Source organism: Equus quagga, chromosome 1 (assembly GCF_021613505.1).
Source record: "Equus quagga isolate Etosha38 chromosome 1, UCLA_HA_Equagga_1.0, whole genome shotgun sequence".
Taxonomy (NCBI): domain Eukaryota; kingdom Metazoa; phylum Chordata; class Mammalia; order Perissodactyla; family Equidae; genus Equus; species Equus quagga.
The window spans coordinates 143,108,166-143,133,513 of NC_060267.1; the positions used below are offsets into that span (position 1 = coordinate 143,108,166).

Here is a 25,348-nt window from a genome sequence, read left to right on the forward strand (position 1 = left end):
AACTTATAAATCTATTCCTTTTGGATTTGTGCTTTTTATGTCTTAAGAAATGCTTCTTTGCTTCAACATTGTTAAGATGGTCTGTTACGTTTTCTTCTGAAAGTTTGATTATTTTTCCTTTTTCCATTTAGAAGTTTAACCTATTTGTAATCGTTTTTCGTGTGTGGTGCTATGTATGGGTACAGTTTTTTTTAAAAAAATAAATATAGGTAATCGGTTATCCCAGCATCATTTAATGAAAAGTCTGTCTACTCTCCACTGCTCTGCAGTGTCACCTCTGTCATATCAATGTATGTGTTTTTTTCTGGGCAGTATTTGGTTCGGTTGACCTATAATCTATCTCTGTACTATACTATATAAGTTAATAGTTTTTATTTTTTAAGTTTTTTTAATATATGGGGAGTTTCCCCTACTGGTATAATCTTTTTTTGGGAGGGGGGTGAGGAAGACTGGCCCTGAGCCAATGTCCCTTGTCAATCTTCCTCTTTTTGCTTGAGGAAGATTGTCCCTGAGCCAACATCTGTGGCAGTCTTCCTCCACTCTGCATGTGGGACGCCGCCACAGCATGGCTTAATGAGCGGTGTGTATGTCCGCACCTGGGATTTGAACCTGTGAGCCCTGGGCTGCCAAAGTGGAGTGTGTGAACCCAACCACTACACCAATGGGCTGGCCCCATTGTGTAATCTTTTGAGAGAGTTAACTATTTTTGTTCCTTTTCACTTGCGTATAATTTTTAGAATCAACTTTTCAAGGTCACCTGTTGGGATGTTAAGAATATATCTATAAATAAATTTGAGGAGAATTAGTTGATATTAGTAGACAATGAAAGGCGTACTCAATGAGAAGACTAACAGGAGAATGATACATGTGATTTAAAATAAAAAACAACTGGAATAATTTAACAACCGATTGAAGTTCCTTTGAATTCTTGATGACATTCAGCTAATGTGTTTAATGTGTTGCTTAAGTTAACTCTTAGATATGGATCCCATTCTTTACAGCTAACATTTATGAAGCATGTATTGTGTACTGGCTGGGTACAGGTGAGGCAAAGATGATTAAGAAACTGCCCTGCCTTCATTTATTGGGAAAGAGAAGTTTTTTTAATCCCTGGTTCTCTAGGCCAGCCTTCTATTATTGTTTTGTAATTTCATTTGTTTTGTTTTCTTTCTTGTGTAGTTACTAAGACATTTAAGGCTATTAACTTTCCTCTCAATCTAGTGTTCGCTGTATCCCATTAGCTTTGACCTGTAGTGTTTGCATTATTGTTATTTTATAGATAGTCCCTAGTTCTAGTCTTCAGTTTTTTCTTGATCCAGGGTTGTTTATGAGACGGTTTAAACTTGTTCAAGTGGGTGGGATTTTATTGCATCTTTTTTTCTTTGTTAAAATAGCAAAGTTGCATTACCTCATAATCAAGAATTTGTTGTTCTTTTCCTCTTGGGTCTTTAAAAAATTGTGGTAAAATATATATAACATAAAACTTACCATTTCAACTATTAAGTATACAGTTCTATGGTATTAAGTACATTTACATTGTTGTGCTATTTATGTTGTTTTAAAATATATTGAGATGTTCTTTTGTCCAACTTACTGATTTTTTCCCCCACATTCAGAACTTAGGTACTGTGCCTTGTTGAACAGGGGCCATTGATTCTGGTTTAACTCCTTTTCCTTCTCCCTCTCTACTGGGAAGAAAGCAGTATAGAAATTTTACTTCTTCATTTTAATTTGATATGTAGAATTCTTAGAAGGCAGTTTTAGTTTTCGTTATAAAATATTTTTTTGTTCATTATGCATAGATAACTAGCTTTGCCCTGGGGTATTTATAAGTGTTATATGAATAAAGATTTTTCTAGTCCAATACGTTGGGACACACTGGGTTAAACAAGCTTGAACAGTTTTGTGTGTTTGTTCATAGTACTTTTCAGGGCTTTTAATTATGAATGTGCTTGGGGGGATCTTGTGCACAACATTTTCTGTTCTTTGGTCACATACCTACCTTATCCTGTGGCCAGTGCTGGGCTGTCCTCTGGAAGAGGAAGCTGTAGTCTTACACTGACACCATACTGAGTTTGTTAAATAGTTTTCAGTAAATTTTCTCTTTTTAAAATTACTTAAGAAAGTATAACATTGTTTTCCAAACGGGTCAACCCTCTTTGTGAACATGGTTTCTGTAACTCTAACAATGGTGATAGAGATGTGAGTCAGATGTTTTTGTCCCTGTTACAGATATGAATACTCAGGTGGAAAGAGGGGAAGTATTTAGAGTGAGAGATTCCTGGTGGAATACAGAAAAAATAGGAAGATTTGATATAACTGTTTGAAAAAGAGTGTGGCAGCATAGAAGAAGAGGCATCCGTGACGATATACAATCAGGATTTCAGAGTTGGGGCTGGCATTTCAGAGGCCAGGAGCTGGGAGTGAGAGAGTGTGGATTTTAGTCCCAGATGTGCCGCTCTTTACTGGTTTGATAGTGGTTAAGCCCTGAGGACCCCACCCAGTGGTGTTTCCAGAAAGGAAGGTACCTGTTCTCCATGATCTTCCATGTCCTTCTGACTTGAGCCCCCTCTGAATTTGACAACTTTCCCTTCCATTGCTTTGACTGTCATGTTTGTACACAATAGCAAAGAGCAGTTCGCTCCTTGGGATTACTGCTGTATCAATCTGAAGAATATTTGGCGTTGAATATACATGATGTCTATTCCATATGTGTATGTAATAGGGAGGCCGAGCAAGTTGGCTTTTCTTTGAGGTATTTATTTTTATCTGGGTGGGTAGCAGCCTATTCTGCAATGCCCAAAAATGCTGGAAATAGCTCTTAGAGAATTTCCACATGTTTAGAGAAGATTAATTTGTACATTTGTATTTAATCAACCACATCTTTTTTTATAGCCTGCATAATAGTCCGTATAATTTTATGGCTGCTGAACTGACACATGGCATATGTTGTGGTTAAAGTGTGGGTGGGTTCAAAAAGTAAACTGTTGGCTTTATTATTAATTTCTGAACAGTAGCTTATTAGATAATTTTGATGTAACAAAATTCTTTTAAGAGGAAATTTACTTTCATATTTTAATTAGAACGTTTTTTTCTTTTAGAAAACTAGTAGCACATTGCTTATGTATTTAATTAGAAAAGACTGGGTTTGAATTAAAAAGGAGTCCTAGAGATGTTAGCCATTATGTGTATCATCTTTGAAATGTTTTAGACACTAATTACTTAAAACAAGAGAAATGAATTCAAATTCTTGGTTTTTGATAAAAGTTAAAATGTACAGTTAGATTTTGTTTTTGTTATTGTCACAGTTTAATCTTCCTCATAAAGAAATTTGTGTGCCTCAACATGAGGTTCTTTGTGGGAACTCACAGTTCTCCTTGCCTTTCTGTAGTGAAAGTGGACAATACGTGTGTGGAATAGGAATGATACAGTGTTACTGTTTTTTAATATTACTATTCATAATATTCTGAATGCTATTATTAGTAGGATTCAAAAGGGCTTACCAAGTGTGGAGTTACCTGATGAGTCTTGAAGTGAATCTTTGAAGGTAGAGTGAGGACGCCATCCAGAGCAGAGAGTTGGTGGGTACGAAGCACAGAGCGTGGCCTTTTCACTGCAAGGGCGAGGTTCGCACTTCCTTTCCTCTTGTGGCAGGAACTTCACAGGGCGACTCCAGGGGATGGCTCTGCTGGGTTTGGCATGTAGGAACTGATTAAATATCAGTCGTAATGCCTTTCAAGGATTTATATTGGTCGGATCTCTGTGTGAACTTTCATACTTCTTTGACTGTTTTATCCCATTACATGCTTTGTACTCTTAACAAATTCTATAGCTCTTCTGTTTTTTTCTCATTTAATACCTATCCTTATGTTTTTTCTATTTATCTTTTTATTATTATTTTTAGCTTAATGGTATTATGCTTAGAGAAAATGGTGGATGTATGATTTCAATCATTTGGAATATGTTGAGACTTTTCTCATGACAGTATTTGTATACTTAGGGGGAAAAAAGTGAATTCTGCCATCGTTGGGTAATGTGTTTTATTCTGCCCATTAGGTCAAGCTTGTTAATCTGACAATTGATAGAGAGATAGATACAGATATAAATCTTCTATTATTATGCTGATTGTTTTTTGTCTGTTTTGTCAGCTATACTGAGATATATGTTTTAATTGCCTTCTTTGGTGGTATTGCGATTTTGTTGTATTTTGCTTTTATGTGTTTTGAGTATTGGCTATTAAGTATGTATAAAATTCACATTGTTTTTCCCTTGGTTTATTGAAATTTTTATCATTATGTTGTAACCTTAAAAAATTCCCAGTAATGTTTTTTGCCCAACGCCTATTCTGCCCAATATTAATATAGTTATACCATCCTTTGAGTTAGATATAATTCATGTATCTTTTTCCATTCTCTTATTTTAAGCCTTTCTAACTGAATAACTATATGTTTGATGTGTCTCTTCATATAGTTGTATTTTTAAAAACTTCTGTTTTATAATAATTTTATCTTCATTATAGTATTTAATCCATTTAAATTTATTGTACCTGTTGGTATAGTTGGATTTATAGCTGCTATCTTATTTTGTGCTATTCTCTGTGTTTTGTGTTTATTTTTTCTTTGCTTTCTTTTTTGGTTTAATTGTTTTTTTGTAATTTCTTTTATTTTTTAGTGATTATTCTATTTCTCTTTTTTTTTTTTTTGGTTTCATTTTGAGGAAGATTAGCCCTGAGCTAACATCTACCACCAATCCTCCTCTTTTTGCTGAGGAAGACTGGCCATGAGCTAACATCCGTGCCCATCTTCTTCTACTTTATATGTGGGATGCCTACCACAGCATGGCCTGCCGAGTGATGCTGTGTCCGCACCGGGGATCTGAACTGTCGAACCCTGGGCTGCCAAAGCAGAACGTGGGAACTTAACTGCTATGCCACTGGGCTGGCCCCTATTGCTCATGTTTTTGAAATATATTTTTTCTGTGGATACAGTTGTAGGTTGATGATACTTTTAGCAATTAAAGATATTGTTCCACTGTCTTCTGGCTGCAGTTGTTGCTCTTAAGAAGTCAGCTGTCAGGGCAACTGTGGCTCCTTTGCTTTTAACTTTTCATGGGCTTTCCCCTCCTGCAGTCTCCTCTCTCCAACATACACCTTCAGCATCCAACTCAGATCAGTGGGGAGAAAGGGAATGGGAGAGTTATTTCTTGTCACATCTGTTATACTTGATTGTAGCCACTGGGAGCTCTAGCTGTAATTGGAGCTGGGGAGGGGAGTCTTCATGTGACTTCCTACTTGCATGAGCCCTCAGCTTACCTCTCATTTTTCTTGTTCACCTTGTTGGACAAATGCTCTTGGGACAAACATCAGTTTAAGTGCTCTGGGCGCCTCTCAGGGTTCTTGCCTACACAGTCACTGGCCTAAGAATTTGGTGCTAGTTCGTTGATGCATTTAAGAAGGTTTGTGTATTTTCTTATTTTACACCTAGAATTTTTAGCTGCTTTTAGAGGGATAGAATTGTCCAGATATCTAGCCCGCTATATTTTAAGAAGAGGAAATCCCATTCTCTTGACTGAATGAGTTACTAAAACCATAAACTATGTAAAATAAACTCCAGGTACCTTGAAGCCATTTTAAGAAAAATCATAGTTTTACTGAATCTATAAATGTGAAAATAATGTCTATATTTTAAATGTTAATTTTAGTACTCCTTTTTGGAAAAGTAGACACATAGATTAAAATTATATAGGCAGCAAAACTTTCTTTTTTGTTAAGACTGCCTACAATGCATTAGATCTACTTAACACCATTAAAATGTAGTACAGCTCTTTATTAATAAGCCTAGTTATCCTATGCTTGTTTTCATAGGGTTATTTTCTAATCATCATATCATTTATCCTCATGATAAGATGAAACAGGTCTTTGATTTAAATGACAGATATTAGTTCAGTCCAGTTATCCCTTTCAAAGAGTTAATTAAGCAGAAAATAGTGCCAATTTTATTGCTTGTATGGTATCCCACAGGGTATCCCAGAGGGACTAGGATAGCTCATATCGGGTAGTAGCAAGTTGAAATGGCCTTACAGCCTCACTGAGTTTATAGAACACTGGCATGACACATGGCCCCTTTCCAGGCTAGGTGCTAAAATACTTGTGGTTTTTCTAGTACTAGGAGTGAGTCCTCTAGAAATTGGCTGACAATTGTGATGTGAAGCACATGTTAAGGTATTTGAGAGAGCCCCCATAAATAGTACCTTTCCCCCTCTACAGTCAGGGGAAAGGTTTCAGAGCCTAATGAGAAATAAGACAAAGAGTAAGTACATATGTGTCTGTAATGAGAACTAGGGTGGAAGGACATAGCTTATATCTGTGAACAAATAGACTTCCTTATACTGGGCGTCCACCTTAGGGAATCTTAGCATTCCCCAGATATAGCAGCACTCTCCAAGTGAAGTCTCTATCCAGGTAAGACTTATGATGGGGGGATGTGAGAAGAGAACTCTTGTGTGGCTGGGCCGGGGCTCAAGGAAGAGGAGGAGGAGTTGAGGTGAGCACTTAGGCATGCCCAGTTTATTCTTTTCAAATTTGCCAGCTAGGTGAAGCATTTTATTTCCCTTTGGGCAGAGTGAATAGAGGAACAGTGAGAGGCTAAAAGTTTTACATTAATTTATTCTAGCTATGTGGAAGGAAACATCAGGAATGGGGAGGAAGAAGCATTCTCTCCAGTACTCATTCTGAGAAAGGAAATGTGTTAAAGCCTGAAGAAGTTCAAGTATCTTTAAAATTTCTTTTCTAGCAACTTACAATTCATACTACATGATAATAATAATAGGAAGAAAAGCTAGCATGTTGAGAATTACTACTTTTTATGACCTGGATTAAGTGTTACTTTATGTTATCTCATTTAATTTCCCAAATGCCTTGTGTTTTGTTGTCTCCATTTTATAGATGGTGGAACTAAGGGCACAGAAATGAAATGCTCAAGGACGTATAGCTAGTGGAGTGAACCTAGATCTTGCTCAACGTCTTCTCATTGTTTTAAAGTATTTTTTCATACATACATACATACATATATACATACATACGTTTATGTAAGAAAAATATGTGAATTTGGATTAAAAAAGCAATACATTCATGCGATAATAATCTAAACAATGTAAAAATGTCTAAAGTAGAATTAGTGGACCCCTTCCCCACAACCTACATCTATTGTAATCACCGTTAACAGAATGTTGTATAACTTTTTATGTCCTGTCTTTATATATTTACATATGTATATTTTCTTTTTAAACAAATACAGGATTATATTATACATAGAATTCTTTAATGTATAATTCAATATCTTTAATTGACGTATAACTTATATAAATGCTGTGATAGTTAGTGTATATATATTACAAATATTTTCTTCCAGTTTAAGACACTGTAAGGCTTAATGGTGTCATTAGGAGCAGAAATTTACAATTTTGATGAAGTTTAATTTTAACAATTTTTAAATTTTATGCTTAGTGCTTTTTTTCCCTAAGGAAACTTTGCATACCTCAAAATAGCCAAGATATTCTTATAATCTCTTCTAGAAGGTTTTGGGTTCTAACTTTTGCATTTAGGTTTGTGATTCATCTCAAATTAATTTGTGAGTGTAAAGTTTTCTGAGATGTGTTTTATGGTCCAGAATATAGTCTAACATGGTGATGTTTCATGTGATCTTGAAAGAATGTGTATTCTACTTTTGTTGAGTGGGGTGTTCTATGGATGTCAAGTTGGTTGATGGTGTTATCCTTACTGACTTTCTGGCCACTTGTTCTGTCAGTTATTGAGAAAGGATATTGAATTCCCCAACTAAAATTGTGGATTTCTCTATTTATTCTCTCAATTTTATCGATTTTTGCTTTAGGTATTTTGAAGTTTTGTTATTAGGCGCATAACTATTTACAATTGTTATATTCTCTTGTTGAATGACTCTTTTATCATTATGAAATGACCATTATCCCTGGACATATTCTTTGCTCTGAAATCTACTTTTCTGAAGTAGCATAGCCACTCTGGCTTTCTTTTGATTTATGTTAGCATGGTATATCTTTGTTCTTTCTTTTACTTTTAACCTATCTGTGAATTTATGAGGGTTTCTAGGAGACAGCCTGTAGTGTCTTGCTTATTAAAAAAATCTAATTTGAGAATCTCTGCCTTTTAATTAATGTGTTTAGACCTTGTGTTTAGTGTGACTCTTGAAATAGTTGGGTTTAAATCTACCACCTTGCAATTTTTGTTCTATTTGTCCGTCTTTTTTTTCGTTTCCTTTTCTCTTTTCCTACCTTCTTTTGGATTAATTGACTTTTTAATGATTGCATTTCCTCTCTTTTATTGGCTTATTGTACTTTTTTCTTTATAGTACAATTGGTCTTTCATATCCATGGGTTCCACATCTGCGGATTCAGTCAACTACCATCGAAAGGCCTATAATGGTTGCATCTGTACTGAACATGTACAGACTTTTTTTCTTGTCATTATTCTCTAAACAATACAGTGTAATAATTATTTACATTGTATTAGGTACTATAAGTAGTCTAGAGATGATTTAAAGTATACTGGTGGATGTGTGTAGGTTATATGCAAATACTATACCATTTCATGTAAGAGACTTCAGCATCCATAGATTTTGGTATCTGTGAGGAGTCTTGGAACCAATCCCCTGTGGATACTGAGGGATGACTGTATATACCTCCAATTTATCACAATTGACATTCAAGTAATTATATATAGACATATATAATATATAAGAACTCTATATAAGAACCTTTCACCAGAATGCATCTTATACTCCTCTTCTAGCTTTTCTATTATTGTTGTACATTTTACTTCTGCATATTTTTTTTGCTTTGTTTTTCAGCATTGAGGTATCATTGACAAATAAAATTGTAAGATATTTAAAGTGTATAAACTGATGATTTGATATATGTATACATTTTGAAAGGATTCCCCCATTGAGTTAATTAACACATCAGTCACTTAACGTATAACTCCCCCTGCCCTTTTTGAGTGACAACACTTAAATTCTATTATTTTAGCAAATTTCAAGTTTATAATACAATACAGTGTTATCAACTATTGTCACAGTGTTTTACATTAGATCCTCAGACCTTATTCGCCTTATAGTTGAAAATTCGTACTCTATTTCCTTCACCTTTACCTTTGTTTTTGAAACATGTTGGGTATAGATGTGTAGATTGTCAGTTATCTTTTTTCTTTTTCTTTTGATACTTTAAAGATTCCGCTCTGCTGTCTTCTGGTTTGCATTGTTTCTGATGATAAGTCTCCTGTCTTACTTATCTTTGTTTCTCTTTCATAATGTGTCTTTTTGGGGCTGGCCCTGTGGCCAAATGGTTAAGTTAGCATACTCCACTTTGGTGGCCCAAGGTTTTGCAGGTTTGGATCCTGGGCTTGGACATGGCACCGCTCATCAGGCCAGGCTGAGGCAGCGTCCCACATAGCACAAACAGAAGGACCTACAACTAAAACATATGACTAGGTACTGGGGGGCTTTGGGGAGAAGAAGAAGGAAAAAAAAAAGAGAAGGTTGGCAACAGATGTTAGCTCAGGTGCCAATCTTAAAAAAAAAATGTCTTTTTACTCTAGCTGCTTTTAAAAGTTTCGCTTTATTACTGGTTTTTAGCAGTTTGATTATGATGTGTGTCGGTGTGATTTTTCTTTGTTTCTTCTGCTTGTATTCATTGAATTTCTTAGATCTAGAGTTATTAATTTTCATGAATTTGAAAATTTTTCAGCCAGTATTTCTTTGAACAAGTATTTTTTCTGCCCTCCTCCCCCACGTACACCCTTTTGGGATTCTTACTACACATACATTTTGGTCATTTGAAGTTGTCCTGTAGTTCACTGATGCTCTGTTCCATTTTTTTTTCAACTTTATTTCCTTTTGTTTTTATTTTGGATACTGTTTGTTGCTAATTGCCATGTCTGCAGGTTCACTCATCATTTAATCTACAGTCTAATCTATTAATCCAATTTAATGTATTTTTCATATAAGACATAATCTCTGGCATTTTGGTTTGGGTCAATTTTATGTCTTCTGTTTCTCTCCTTATCATTCTTATGCTTTCCTCTACCTTGAATATATGCACTATATTTATAATAGCCATTTTAACATATTTTTCTTCTACTTCTGTCATCTGTGTCATTTCTATTGATTGAATTTTCTTCTTAGGAGTCGTATTTTCCTGCTTCTTTGCATGTGTGGTAATATTTAATTGGATTTCAGACATTGTGGTTTTATATTGTTGAGTGCTGGAGTTTTTTGTTTTCTTTTAAGAACTTTGATGCTTTTTCTTGGACTCATTTAAGTTACCTGGAAATAGTTTGATCCTTTTTGAGGTTAGCTTTTAAGCATTGTTGGGATGACCCAGAATAGCCTTTAGGGTTAATTTGATCACACCACTGAGGCAATACCTTTCTTAGGACTTTCCTGAATGCCCTTGATGTATTTAGGTGGTCTTTGGCTGATTCTTGGAGTAATTATTCCTATCCATGAGTGATTTCTGTGGATTGTTCTGCCTGCTCCTTATGATTTTAAAATTATCTTCCGATTTTTATGTTATGCTTATATTGTGTATTTTCCAGATTATTTCAGCCTTTTAATTTTTATTAAACCATTAAAATTGTTGTACTAGGTTTAGTGATTAAATGATTATTTGTAATAGTTTCATAGTAGCCTCAAAGAATGATCACACTTCCTTAAATACCTAGCACATCCATGGGCAGATGATACACTATTGGTATCAGACCTTTATTTGCAATTGTTATGAAGAAATTACGTGTATATATCTCTCATACTAAATAACACCCTTTTAATCTTCTTGTTCTTTGCTCTCTCTCATCCTCTAGGAAGAACGTGTTGTGAATCACATGGCAGCAAAGATTATTGAAAATGTCTGCACTACCTTTTCTGCTCAGGCCCAGGGCTTTATTACAGGAGAAATTGGACCTGTTTTGTGGTACCTATTCAGACATTCCACTGTGGATTCTCTTAGGATAACAGCAATATCGGTAAGATGGAGCATCTTTTGGGCATATATCTGGGTATATTTAAACACCAAGTTTGAAGAACTGTGCCAGAAATAGTCAATTTAATTGGATAGGTAGGAAACAAATCTCAGAGTAATGGTAGGTGAGAACAATAACTTGATTTTCTCCTAAAGCAGAATTTTCAAAACTGGGGCTGGGAAACCTTGGGACTGTCAGAAAATTCCAGTAGAACCTTGTGGGACCGTGACATTATGGTTTCAAAAACTATTTGGAGGTATAGTGGAAAACTGGCAGTGAATAGGGTGCAGAATTTGGGTTGGTTTATTTTTAGCATTCCCTGACTTTTCCTGTTAGTTCCCTCTTTCAGATTTTGTGTTAAATGAGTTTATCATGTGGTTCTAATGAATTCATTTTAATGTTTAGGCATCTGTGGTTTTGCAGGTTTTCTATTTTAATCGATTGTCTGCTACTTTGCTCACATGGTTATAATGACTTGGTGTAAAGGATAATTATGTGTGAAGATGTGTTAACATGATTGTATCAATTTAATAGTCTGTTGAACAAATACATCCCCTTTTCCTGTGATTTATTTAAATACTCTTTTTGATCACCAACCTCATCATACTCTCAGCCTTATATGGTAGCCTCACTGTATTTCTCTCACCTGCTCATTCTTGCACTTCTCACTGTGGCAGTTTCATAACTTGTCCTCTTTCCTTAAACCTCCAGTCCCACATTTTCCTCTTGCATCCTCAGTAAATGACTTTCCCCTGTACCTCCCAAAGAAAATGCATATCCCCCTTCACAGCATTACTTCTTTGCAGAGTTATTGCCACAAACTGTCACTCCTTTCTGGCCTGTTCCCTCTTCAACCCAATCTGGTATCTGTTCTTAAAATGCCACTGAAGCTGATCTTGCTAAGATGTCTAATGACCTTCATGTTGCTAAATCCTGTGGATATTTTTGGATATTTTTCAATTCTAATATTTACCTATGTAATTTTGAAGATCAAGGGCTAACAGTCCTCCTCACTGAATATCATTAAGCAAAGGTTATATAGCATCCATCACACACATCCATCTGCTTCAGGAACCACATGATCTCAAAATCACGAAAAACCCTCTTTTGAGAAATGTCTGTTCATGTCCCCTGCCCATTTTTTGATTGGGTTGTTTGATTTTTTGTTGTTGAGTTGTGTGAGTTCTTTATATAGCATGGAGATTAATCCTTTATCGGATATATAACTTGCAAATATTTTTTCCCAATTGATGCATTGTTTTTTTGTTTCAATCCTGTTTTCCCTTGCCTTGAAGAAACTTTTTAGTCTAATGAAGTCCCATTTGTTTATTGTTTCTATTGTTTCCCTTGTCTGAGAAGACATGGTGTCCAAAAAGATCCTTTTAATACTGATGTCAAAGAGTGTACTGCCTATATTTTCTTCTAGAAGCCTTATGGTTTCAGATCTTACCTTTAGGTCTTTGATCCATTTTGAGTTTATTTTTGTGAATGGTGAAAAAGAACGGTCAATTTTCATTCTTTTACATGTGGCTATCCAGTTTTCCCAGCACCATTTGTTGAAGCACCATTTCTTTTTTCCATTGTATGCCCTCAGCTCCTTTGTTGAAGATTAACTGTGCATAGATGTGTGGTTTTATTTCTCTTTCATTGATCTGTGCACCTGTTTTTGTACCAGTACTGTGCTGTTTTGATTACTGTAGGTTTGTAGTATGTTTTGAAGTCAGGGATTGTGATGCCTCCAGCTTTGTTCTTTTTTCTCAGGATTGCTTTAGCGATTCGGGGTCTTTTGTTGCCCCATATGAATTTTAGGATTCTTTGTTCTATTTCTGTAAAGAATGTCATTGGGATTCTGATTGGGATAGTGTTGAATCTGTAGATTGCTTTAGGTAGAATGGACATTTTAACTATGTTTATTCTTCCAATCCGTGTGCATGGAATCTTTCCATCTCTTTATGTCGTCATCCATTTCTTTCAGGAAAATCTTGTAGTTTTCGTTGTATAGGTCTTTCACTTCCTAAGTTAAATTCACCCCGAGGTGTCTTATTCTGTTTGTTGTGACTGTCAATGGTATTGTGTTCTTGATTTCTTTTTCTGTTACTTCATTATTAGAGTATAGAAATGCTACTGATTTATGTAAGTAGATTTTATTCCCTGCAGGTTTGCTGTAGTTGTTGATTATTTCTAAAAGTTTTCCAATGGATTCTTTGGGGTCTTCTATATATAAGATCATGTTGTCTACAAACAGCTAGAGTTTCACTTCTCCCCTCCCTATTTGGATTCCTTTTATTCCTTTTTCTTGCCTAATTGCTCTGACCAAAACCTCCAGTACTATGTTGAATAAGAGTGGTGCTAGAGGGCATCCTTGTCTCGTTCCTGTTTTCAGGGGGATAGCGCTCAGTTTTTGCCCATTGAGTATGATGTTGGCTGTGGGTTTGTCATATATAGCCTTTATTATGTTGAGGTAATTTCCTTCTATCCCCATTTTGTTCAGAGTTTTTATTATAAATGGCTGTTGTATCTTGTCAAATGCTGTCTCTGCATCTGTTGAGATGATCATGTGGTTTTTGTTCCTCAATTTGTTGATGTGATGTATCATGTTGTTTGATTTGCGGGTGTTGAACCATCCCTGTGTCCCTGGTATGAATCCCACTTGATCATGATGTATGATCCTTTTGATGCATTGCTGAATTCAGGTGGTCAAAATTTTGTTGAGAATTTCTTTTGTTGTTGTTAAATTTTTTTTGTTTTTTTTAAAGATTGGCACGTGAGCTGACAACTGTTGCCAATCTTCTTTTTTTTTCCCCTGCTTTTTTCTCTCCAAATCCCCCCAGTACATAGTTGTATATTTTAGCTGTGGGTCCCTCTAGTTGTGATATGTGGGATGCTGCCTCCACATGGCCTAATGAGCAGTGCCATGTCTGCGCCCAGGATCTGAATCCTGGGCCCCCGAAGTGGAGCGTGTGAACTTAACCAGTCGGCCATGGGGCTGGCCCCATCTTGGGAATTTTTGCATCTATGTTCGTCAGAGATATTGACCTGTAGTTCTCCTTTTTTGTGCTGTCCTTGTCAGGCTTAGGTATCAGAGTGATGTTGGCCTTGTAGAATGTATTAGGAAGTGTTCCATCCTCCCTAATTATTTTGAATAGCTTGAAAAGTATAGGTATTAAATCCTCTCTGAAAGTTTGGTAGAATTCCCCAGGAAAGCCATCTGGTCCTGGGATTTTATTCTTTGGGATGCTTTTGATTGCTGTTTCAATCTCTTTCGTTGTGATCGGTCTGTTCAGATTGTCTGTTTCTTCTTGACTTAGCTTTGGGAGATTGTAAGAGTCTAAGAATTTATTCATTTCCTCTAGGTTATCCATTTTGTTGGCGTATAGTTTTTCGTAATATTCTCTTATAATCCATTGTATTTCTGTGGGGTCTGTTGTTATTTCTCCTCTTGCTTTTCTGATTTTGTTTATTTGAATTTCCTCTTTTTTTCTTTGTAAGTCTGGCCAGGGGTTTGTGAATTTTATTTAACTTCTCGAAGAACCAGCTCTTTGTTTCATTGATCCTTTCTTCTGCCTTTTTTGTTTCAATAGCATTTATTTCTGCTCTGATTTTTATTATTCCTCTCCTTTTGCTGACTTTGGGCTTTCTCTAATTCAGTTAGGTGTAATTTGAGATTGTTTATTTGGGATTTTTCTTGTTTGTTAAGGTGTGCCTGTATTGTGACGAATTTCCCTCTTAATACAGCTTTTGGTGTATCCCAAATGAGTTGGTATGGCATATTATCTTTTTCATTTGTCTCCAGATATTTTTTGATTTCTTCTTTAATTTCTTCAATGATCCATTGCTTGTTCAATAGCATATTGTTTAGTCTCCACATCTTTGTCCCTTTGTCAGCTTTTTTCTTGTAATTAATTTCTAGCTTTATAGCGTTATGATTGGAGAAGATACTTGTTGTTATTTCAGTTTTTTAAAAATTTATAAAGGCTTGCCTTGTTTCCCAACATATGGTCTATCCTTGAGAGTGTTCTGTCTGCACTTGAGAAGAATGTGTATTCTGCTGTTTTTGCATGGAGTCTTCGATATATGTCTATTAAGTCCTACTGTTTTAGCTTTTCATTTAATTCCACTGTCTCCTTGTTGATTTTCTGTCGAGATGATGTATCCATTGATGTGAGTGAGGTGTTGAGGTCCCCTACTATTATTGTGTTATTTTTAATATCTTCTTTTGGGTTTAATAGTTGCTTTATGAACTTTGATGCTCTTCTGTTGGGTGCATAGATATTTATAAGTGTTATTTCCCCTTGATGGAAGGTCTCTTTGATCATTATATACTGCCCCTCTTTGTCTCTCTTTACCTGTCTTATCTTGAAGTCTACTTTGTCTGATATAAGTATCGTGACACCTGCTTTCTCTTGTTTGCCATTGCTTGGAGTATTGTCTTCCACCCCTTCACTCTGAGCCTGTGTTTGTCATTGGAGCTGAGATGTGTTTCCTGGAGGCAGCAAGGTGTTGGGTCTTGGTTTTTAATCCATCTCGCCACTTTATGTCTTTTTATTGGAAAATTCAATCCATTTACGTTTAGGGTGAGTATTGATGTATGAGGGCTCTATGCTGTCATTATATCACTGGTTTTCAGGTTCTCCTGCATTTTCTGTTTTCTCGTCCTGTGTGTTTTGGTCTACCCGTTGAATTATGTCGTTTGTTATGATGTATTTCTTTATTTTTTCCTTATTTATTTTTTGTGTCTCTGTTCTGCTTTTTTGTTGAGTGGTTACCCTGAGGTTTGTATTCAGAATCTTGTGTATAAGATAATCCATTTTCTGATCTCTCTTATTTCCTTAGTCTAAACTGATTCAGTCCCTTTCCTCTTCCTCCTCTCCTAAGTTGTTTTTCTCATATCTTATTCCAACTTGTGTTGTCAGTTTGTGGTTAAAGTGACAAGATTGTCTTTGTTTTTGGTGTTTTCCTTCCCTTTAGCCTAAGGCTATAGTTGAATATTTGTTATCCTGTTCTGATTCTGTCTACCTATTTATCTCCTTACTCTGTGTTTTTTGACCCCTTTCTCCCTTTTTTTCTTTTTTCAGGTATGAAGGCCTTCTTGGGGAGGTCTTGTGGCTATGAAGTCCCTTAGCTTTTGTTTTTCTGGGAAAGATTTAATTTCTCCCTCATATGTGAAGGGCATTTTTGCTGGATAGAGTATTCTTGGCTGAAGATTTTTGCCTTTTCAAGTTATGACTATGTTGTTCCATTCTCTTCTAGCTTGTGTCTTAGAGAAATCCACTGAAAGCCTGTTAGGGATTCTGTTGTAGGTTGTTTTCTTTTGCCTTGCTGCCATGAGTATTCTTTTTTTGTCATTCATTTTCACCAATTTTACTACTATATGCCTTGCAGTAGGTCTTTTTACGAGGAGATTTGGAAGCTTCTTCCACACATATTTCCCTCTCATTCTCTAGATTTGGGAAATTCTCTCCTATTATTTCTTTGAACACACTTTCTGCTCCATTCTCCTTCTCTTTACCTTCTTGTATACCTATAACTCTTACATCGCATTTCCTCATTGAGTTGGATATTTCTTGGAGACTTTCTTCACTTCTTTTTAGTCTTAGTTCTGTCTCCTTCTCTATCTGGAGCATTTCAACATGTCTTCGATTATGCTGATACACTCCTCTATGATGTCCACTCGAGCATTCAGGGAATCTGTGGTTTGTTTTATCTCTTCCATTGTGTGTTTCCTCTCTAATATTTCTGATTGATTCTTCTTTACAGTTTCAATCTTTTTTGTGAAGTAGCTCCTGAACTCGTTGAATTGTTTCTCTACATTCTCTTTTACCTGGTTGAGTTTTTCGATGATAGCTATTTTGAATTCATTGTCGTTTATTTCACATAGTTCTGTGTCCTCAGGACTGAGTTCTGGGTGCTTGTCTCTTTCTTTCTGGTCTGGTGATTTGATGTAGTGTCTGATGTTGGAAGGTTGGCTCTTTCTCATTCTGATATTATTCAGTGGCAGTTACAGCCTATTGCCACTGGGTGGGGGTCGAGAGCTGCATATTTTGATCCACTTCTGCCTCCAGATGAGATGGTGTGGGGCCGGTCGGGGTAGTGGTGCTTTCACCTGTGTGCACTCTGGGATTTCTCAATCAGCCCTTCTATCTATTCATGTGAAAGCTTTTGCCCTGTTAGAGGGCTTCTCTTGAGGATACAAGGGTTCTAGGGAGTCCTGGGTGATCCTGAGAATGAGCAATCCCTCTCCCACTCCTTCTCTCATGGATCCTTCCATGGCAGCGATCACAGTCTTTAGTGGAGGGAGTGAAGTTCTCTCTTAGCCCAATCCAGCTGCTCTGGAGGGGCCTCCAGCCTCTCCTCCCTCCATTGTGTGGCTGTGTGTCTCTCCGAGGTTTTTGTGTTCTTAGGATGTCTTTTGCCGGAGTGTGGATGTCACTTTTTGTTGTTTGTTGGAGGAGAGAGAGTCCTGGGCAACTTCACTGCACCATGATGCTGATGTTACCTTCCTAAACTTCTTGTTTCTTGGTGATTCTGTTCGTGTTTCTTACAGATAGGCAGGCTTCACATGTGAATTAGTCTATTTCTTACAAATTGCTTTTATTAAATAGAGTGTGAGAAATTCTGGAGGTAAGACAATGTTCTTTTTAATTTGAAGATCTAATTGGCTTTCTTAAATGATTCATGAATCAGGCAGCACCAGTCTAGCAAGTAGAGAAACACTCCCACAATGTTCCTTTTGAACCAAATTTTGAGGTGAATTTTGAACTGGAACTATTCTTTCCAGTTTTAAATGTAGTCTCAAAATCTATTTTAGTAAGTAAATATTTCAAAACCAAATCATGGAAGATCACACTTGAGATCTGATTTTTTTGATTCAGAAATTACAGGCACTAAGTGTTGTTAAGCCTCCACAAATCTCTCAACCTTGTTTGATACCCAGAAGTGACCAGGTAAAGGTGCTTTTCTGCATGAGCTTTTCAGAGTGGAATGTCTGTTAGGTTTTTGAGAGCATTCTGAAGACAAGACATACCAGTTGCCCTCATATTGCTTTGAATAAATTTAGAATTAGTGTGGACAGATTTTATCAAGAAATGTCCGTATTGTGATTGGGTTGGTATTTTACATTGATAGTCAGTTTTTCTGATGAGACTGTTCACTTGTGTTGAAGTTACATTGGGAAAACCCTTAATTTGCTTGAAAAATGCAGGTTGTAGCTTGACCTTTAGGGACTTTACTTTAAATGTTCTTTTTTTCTGAGGAAGATTCACCCTGAGCTAAATCTGTTGCCAATCTTCCTCTTTTTTTAATGTGAGCTGCCACCACAGCATGGCCACTGACAGACGAGCAGTATGGTTCCAGGCCCAGGAACCGAGCCTGCCCTGCTGAGGTGGAGCATGCCGAACTGTAACCAATAGACCTTCTGGGCTGGACCTAAAATGTTCTATTTTTTAATCCTTGGGTTAAAAAATAATGAAACAATTCTATTTTGATTTCATAAACAGCAATTTTCTTAGATTCTTTACAAATGAATTTTTGAAACTTAGTTCCAGAACCAGGTTTGTTTTTAGTGACTTCATTTTCCATATTCCTATTTTTACTGAAACTTACACAATTTGGACTTTAGACTTGAAGTACCCTACTTTCATAGTTTTAAACCATTATGTCTAATTTATGCATCTATAACTCCCTTGGAAGAAAGAAGAGAGACTGAAATGTTACTTGAAAGGTGTCCAAATTAGAGTTTAATTATACCATGGAACTTCATTCTGATATGGCTATCTGTAAATGAATACAAATCCCTGATACATGTTTGAAGTAGAGTCAATGATTATTATTTTTTTTTCTAGCTTTATTGAGATATAATTGACATATAACATTGTGTAAGTTTAAGGTGTACAATGTGTTGATTTGATACACTTGTATATTGCAAAATCATTACTACCATACTGTTAGCTAACATTTCCATCATGTCACATAACTACCATTTCTCTTTTGTGGTGAGAACATTTAAGACGTTCTCTCTTAGTAACTTTGAAGTATATATTACAATATCATTAACTATAATCACCATGCTTTACGTTAGAGTCCCAGAACTTAAACTGGAAGTTTGTAGTCTTTAACCAATATCTCCCCATGCCTCCAGGCTATCTACCATCTGCTTCTGGCAACGGTAAATCTGATCTCTTTTTAAATGAATTTGGTTGTTTTTTTAGATTCCACATATAGGTGAGATCATACAGTATTTGTCTTTCTCTCTGTCTGGCTTATTTCACTTAGCATAATGCCCTCAAAGTCCATCCATGTTATCTCACATGGCAGGATTTCCATCTTTCTCATGCATGAGAATAATATTCCATTGTATATATACAACACATCATCTTTGTCCATTCATTTGTTGATGGGTGCACACTTAAGTTGTTTCCATGGCTTGGCTGTGAATAATGTTGCAGTGAATGTGGGAGTGCAGCTATCTCTTTGAGATCCTGTTTTCATTTGTCGGTGATTATTAAGACAAGACTTGGAATAAGTATCCTATATGATAATCAGTTCCACGAGGAAAGGGACACTTTTTGGTTTTAGGAAACAGTATATATTTATTGGTTTGCATATGCCCATTTTTCAGGCATTTTTCTTGCCTTTCCAAGCATAATTAATTGTGCCCTCTTCTATTACAGCAGTTACTAAATTCTATTAGTTTATTAAGTACAGGTTTCATCTCTAATAGTCTATGAGCAATTTAGGAAAAACTCAGCATTGTGATTACTTCAGTTTGAATTCTAGCTTTGCCGCTCACTAGCTATATGTCTTTTGGGCAAGTTACTTAAATATTTTCTGCCTTAGTTTTATCATCTATAAAATGGGATTAATAATAATACCATTCTTATATGGGAGAATTAAATGAGATAGTCTTCAGAAATTCTCAGATAGTGTTCTTCACATACTAAAAACAAATGTTAGATATTTACTTTCATGACTATCTTGTTTTTTAGCCCTTATCTTGGTGTCTGCACAAGGAAGACACTTAATAATGTTTCTTGTTACTTAAAGGGAAGTTTTTCTATATATACTTATAACTTTATCATTTAGTTTCCCATCATAATTTATATGATTATTATTGTAAGATTCTCTAAGGTTATAAAATAGCTTTAGTTTTTATTGGCAGCTGGATTTATTGTTTTGTTTTTAAATGTGTTGAAGTTTTCCAACTTTCATATGCCAGAATAAGTAACGAAGGAGCAAGGTAAGCACCTTCTTTACATAGGAGCGTGTGTTGTCTTTCTGGGGCATAGTTAATGTACTTCGAGCTGTCTGACAGATCTGTTCTCCTGTCTCTGCAGGCGTTGTGTAGAATCACTCGCCATTCTCCGACTGCCTTCCAGAATGTTATTGAGAAAGTGGGACTGAACTCAGTAATAAACTCCCTGGCCTCTGCCATCTGCAAAGTTCAGCAGTACATGTTGACCTTATTCACTGCTATGTTGTCCTGTGGGATTCATCTGCAGAGACTAATCCAAGAAAAGGTTTGACTTAACTTTCAACTATTACTCGAAAAATTGTTTTCTCCTGCAATTTTAGTGGTTCAACAAGCAATATCATCTCTGTAGAATTTATTTTTCATCTCAAGAGGCCTTTTTGAACTTTGCCAAACCTCTATACCACAGGCTATTCATTTGAAGATGTAAGAATCTTTTAGTGATTAAAATAGGAATCCAGTAAATGGCTCTGCCTGCTTATCCCATTTTAGTAATGAAAAGTTAGAAAATTTATGAGTCCTTTCTATATGCTAGTACTTCTTATGTGTCCTCCTCCTCAGCCCCCATCTCTTTTCCCATATCCTTTGCCTTCCTCGGGGAGGGATCCCTTTATATTGTCTGCTTACTCTCAGTTTTATTCCTTTTCTCATCTAATACTCTCCTGATAGAAATCACCTTCAGAGCTCCCTTCTCCTGTGTTCAGTTTAGTGCCCTTCTAATCCTTTGGTATTCCTTTATTTTATGTATGGTACAGTTTGTAAGTATTAAATTCATGTCACAAAACTGCACAGCTGTAAAGAAGTCTCTGTTGTAGCCTTCCTCAAAGTGTCTTCTCTAGCCGCCTGCTGAAGTGTGATCCCTGGGCCAGGAGCATCTCTCAGGCCCCGCCCCAGACCTGCTGACTCAGAATCTGCCTTTTAGTGATATCTCTAGGTGATTTGTTTGAACTTTATGGTTTGGAAAGCCCTGCCCTGGAATATTAGTGTTCAGTGAGGTGAAAAAGGTGGGCCACGGTTATATATACATTTGGAAGTAATGAGTCAAGGTTAAAGAGATATTTTCACTTGTACAACCTTTCCCAGTTTTTCATATGCTCCTGTGTATTATGAATCTTCTTGAGGGGAATGTCGTGTGCAACGTTCTTTAAACTTATTGGACCAGTTATCCTTTTGTTGGAGGGAGAAACGTGTCAAATTGGAGTTTTGTAGAACAGGGTGAAGGTACCACTGCTAGGAAGTGTAGAATGGAACCACTTGAACACAGTCTTTGCCATGGTTTTTCTGTCTTAAGTGTAACATGTTAAATTTTGTTTTTTATAATAAAAGTTAAAATTTCAATAATTATTATTAATAGTTGTCATGTGTACATGGTAAACTTGATCTGTGAAAGTCAAAATGGAGAGTAAACCACTTCTTTCCTTACTCTAGTTAGTCTGATTTAGATTCTGTTAAGAAGTTTGAGCCCCAGAGAAAATATTTTTTCTAACTGTCTGTATATCTAATTTTTGCTATTAAAATTTCCATGTCATTAAATGTTGTTACATTGTGTTAGAAAAAGTTCCACTTGATGTTAGCTCAGGGCCAGTCTTCCTCAGGAAAAAGAGGAGGATTGGCAGCAGATGTTAGCTCAGGGCTAATCTTCGTCAAAAAAAAAAAAGAAATGAGTGATTGAACAATTAGATGTGTTGAATGATAAGTAATCTTTTGATTAGTATAGGTACTTAAAAATTTTTTTATTGTGACAAAAAAACAGAAAATATATTATTAGTACTACTGAGTATATTCACATTGTTGTGAAACAGATCTCTTTAAGACTCTGGATTTTGTTTAAAATCTTCTGTTTTAGTAGACCTCTTCTGATGCTGAACTGGCAGAGGAAGGAGAGCTGCCTTGTTTCTGCCAGCTTTGGGTGGAAGTCCAGGTTCCCAGGTGGACTTCTGTTGTCATCCCTGGGGTGTGGAAGAGGCTCTCCTTACTGCTGGGTGGGAGTGGGCGTCCAGGCTTTCTACTAGGCCTTGTCTGATGCCCCATTGGCTGGTAGAGGGGAGGGCTCCTCGTACTGCCTCACTGACACTGGTGGGGTGGGGGTGGGTGCCTCCTTCCTGGTGGAAAGTGGTAAAGGTGCAGGCTTCCCACCTGCCTTCTCTGATGCGTCCCGACAGGGAGAGGGAGGAGCACCTTGTTAGTGCTATATATGGATGGAGGGCCGGGCTTCCCATATGGTCTCTACCGATACCACGCTGAGGGCGAGGATGCCTTGTTATTGCCAGGTTGCGATGAAAGTCCCAGCTCTCCACTTGGTCTTTTCTGATATCACCTCGGCAGGGGGTGGTTTTGGGATGCCTTGTGACAGTCACATGAGGGTAGGAGTCTAGGCTTTGCACTTGCCCTTTGCTGTTGGGGATGGGGCCATGGTTTTTCCATGGTGTTTGTCTGGAGTAGTGTAGCTATTGTCTGAAAGTTTTCAGTCTTTCTGGGCTGCCCCTTTCTTGGTCCTTTGGCTTGAGCGAGCTGATTTTTCTTACGTATTTGTGTATGTGTGCCCGTTGCTGTTTCTAGGCTCCTGGATTATCCAGAACCCAATCTGGGATATCTGAGGCAAAAAGAAAACTCAGCCAACTCATTGACATGTTGATCCTCAGACGCCAAGGTTCCTAACCATTCTGCTTTCTTCTGTCCATCTTTCAGAGTCTTCTTATGTTTATTTTATGTATAGTGTCCAGGGTTCTAAGTTGTACTTAGTGGGAGGAGTAAGGAAAAGTGAATCTATTCTCTCTTGTCCTATAATTTTTACAGTGTCTCTATGGCAGCTCAGTAATATATCATGAATTCTCATTTAAAATGTAAGGTTCTATTTTTTATTAATTTAAAAGATTTACTGTTTATTGAACATTTACTATGGGCCAGACACTTAGTGCCTTGCAACCCTGTATTATTCACAGATGAGACATAGTGTGTTGAGTAATTTTGTCAAGTTCATAGAGGGTGTAAGTGCTAGAGCTAATACTCATGTCAGACAATAAAAAAGGAAACAGAATAATTTTGGATAATGTTAGTGCGCTGAAGACCATTAAACAGGGTAATGTGTAGAGTGTCTGCATCAGGCAGTGTGCAGTGAGTGCAACCAGACATCAGTAGCCAGGGAGAAGTCCAGGAAGGCCTCTCTAAGTGGGTGACATTCCAGCTGAGTCCTGAATGACAAGGAGGAGCTCACTATGTGAAGCTCTGGGGGAAGAACTTTGTAGTTGAGCTTCCCTGAGGTGAGAGAGATCATAGGGAGATCTGGGAGGAGAAGGAAGGCCAGTGGAGCTGGAGCAGAGCAAACAGGGTGGAAGGGACATGGGAAGAGGCTGAGAAGTAGGAAGAAGACTTGGATGGTGTAGAGTTGTGATATTGGCCTTCCTTAGGGCCAGTGTGAAACACATCTCCAGAACTTTTTCATCTTACAACACTAAAACTCTATACCCATTAAACATTTTGTGTGTTATGTTTTAAGATTCTGGATTTTATTTAAAATCTTCTGTTTTAGTAGACCCCTTCTGATGCTGTACTGGCAGAGGACGTGGATATTGTTTTACTTAAAGAAAAATGCATGTATTTGTATCTACATATGTGTTTCAGGGACAGAGTTACCAACTTTATTATTGCTAAGTTGAAGTTTTGTTCAACTCTTTGGTTGTTGATAGGTTAGAATGAGTGGAAGTGGAAGGAACCCAGGAGCAAATACAAGGTTTACTGCCTCCTGTTGGGCAGAGAGAAAGAACTGCATATGTTCTTCTCTTTGGGACAACCGATGCCTGTATATCATGGTCTTTTTAATTGAAATTCAGTCCCCCAAAGAGGTCTATGCCATTCTTTTTAAATAAAAGAAATTGCTATTTACTGCAGAAAACTAAGAAGAAGCTAAAGAAGAAAACAAAATCAGCTGTAATCTCACTAGCCAGAGATAAGTACTGTTAATATGTTAGATTTCTCTTTTTTTAGTCTTTTGTCTGTGTGTCTGTGTATTTTGTGCACACATTCATAAAATTAAGATCAGAATGTGTTGATGCCTCTTGGCTGTTTTCCTGAATCTGGTACTAGGTCATTAAATATTTTCCAAGACCATTTAATAAATTATTATATAATTTTTCCTTTTGTGACCCTGCAGCAGTTTAACTCTCCCCTGCTATTGAACTATTTGCCTCTCCTTTTTTGGTTTCTACTTACTCTGATGCAGTGAAATTCCCGTTACATACATCTCTGTGTCCACCCCTAATAGATTACCACAGGTGTTATCCACGTTTAGAGGACTCTGCATAAATAATGCCAGACTGTTGTCTAGAAAAGTAGATGATGAGAGTGCCATTTACTTGTAATTTAGCACTCATTGAAGACACATGCTATATTTCTATAATAATAAAACTTAGAGTTTAAGATTATTTAATTAGCAGCATACTTCATGTTTTCATAGTTATTTGCAGGTAGTAATTAATCTCTCTGATTCTCCATTTGAAATAGTAACTGTAGCTAAGTTTTCTTAAACTCGATTAACTAGATGGTAGTAGTGGTCCCTTCTGAATCACGCTCATATTCTTGAATGGATATGGATGTATTGAAGGAATTTGTTCAGTTCACACTATCACCTGCATTAGCTCTGTGTGGGTATCAGTGTCCCTGGGTGACCGTTACCAAGCAGCCATGTGCATCAATGCTGCATGATTTATTTTGGTCATCATCTTTGAAAGGATCTGCTTGCCTGTAGATATGCAAAATGCCAGAAGATTCCTTTATCCAAAACAAGTGTTATATCTATACACTGTGATGTGAAAAATGAGTGATCGCAGCCATAGTGACAGGGGACTCTCTTGAGTTATAAATTGTGTTCTGCATATTGCAGTAATTGGAGAAATTGGACAAAACAAAGAGACAAACCCTTTTCGCATCCCCGCCCTTAACAGCATACCTTTTTGAACCACGGGGTAGATAATATTTTATATGTAATTCTTGCATCACTGCTAGATGTAGGGAATAGGTGACCTTTTCACAATTCACATGCTTGAGTGGCTATG

General features: G+C 36.7%; 1 protein-coding gene across 8 annotated transcripts in view; it reads left to right on the forward strand.

Annotated features, from left to right (window-relative positions):
• ULK4 (unc-51 like kinase 4) overlaps positions 1 to 25,348 on the forward strand; it is a 512,778-nt gene that overhangs the window by 86,353 nt on the left and 401,077 nt on the right. For 7 of the 8 annotated variants that reach the window (XR_006885343.1, XM_046640162.1, XM_046640173.1 and 4 more), the window contains 2 exons: positions 10,892 to 11,053; positions 20,383 to 20,565. Coding sequence is in view for 7 of the 8 variants with exons in the window: in XM_046640162.1 (XP_046496118.1) it covers positions 10,892 to 11,053; positions 20,383 to 20,565 (345 nt within the window). In the remaining variant the exon portion in view is untranslated. The remainder of the gene's footprint in view (positions 1 to 10,891; positions 11,054 to 20,382; positions 20,566 to 25,348) is intronic. The other variant, XM_046640226.1, reaches the window with a different exon arrangement.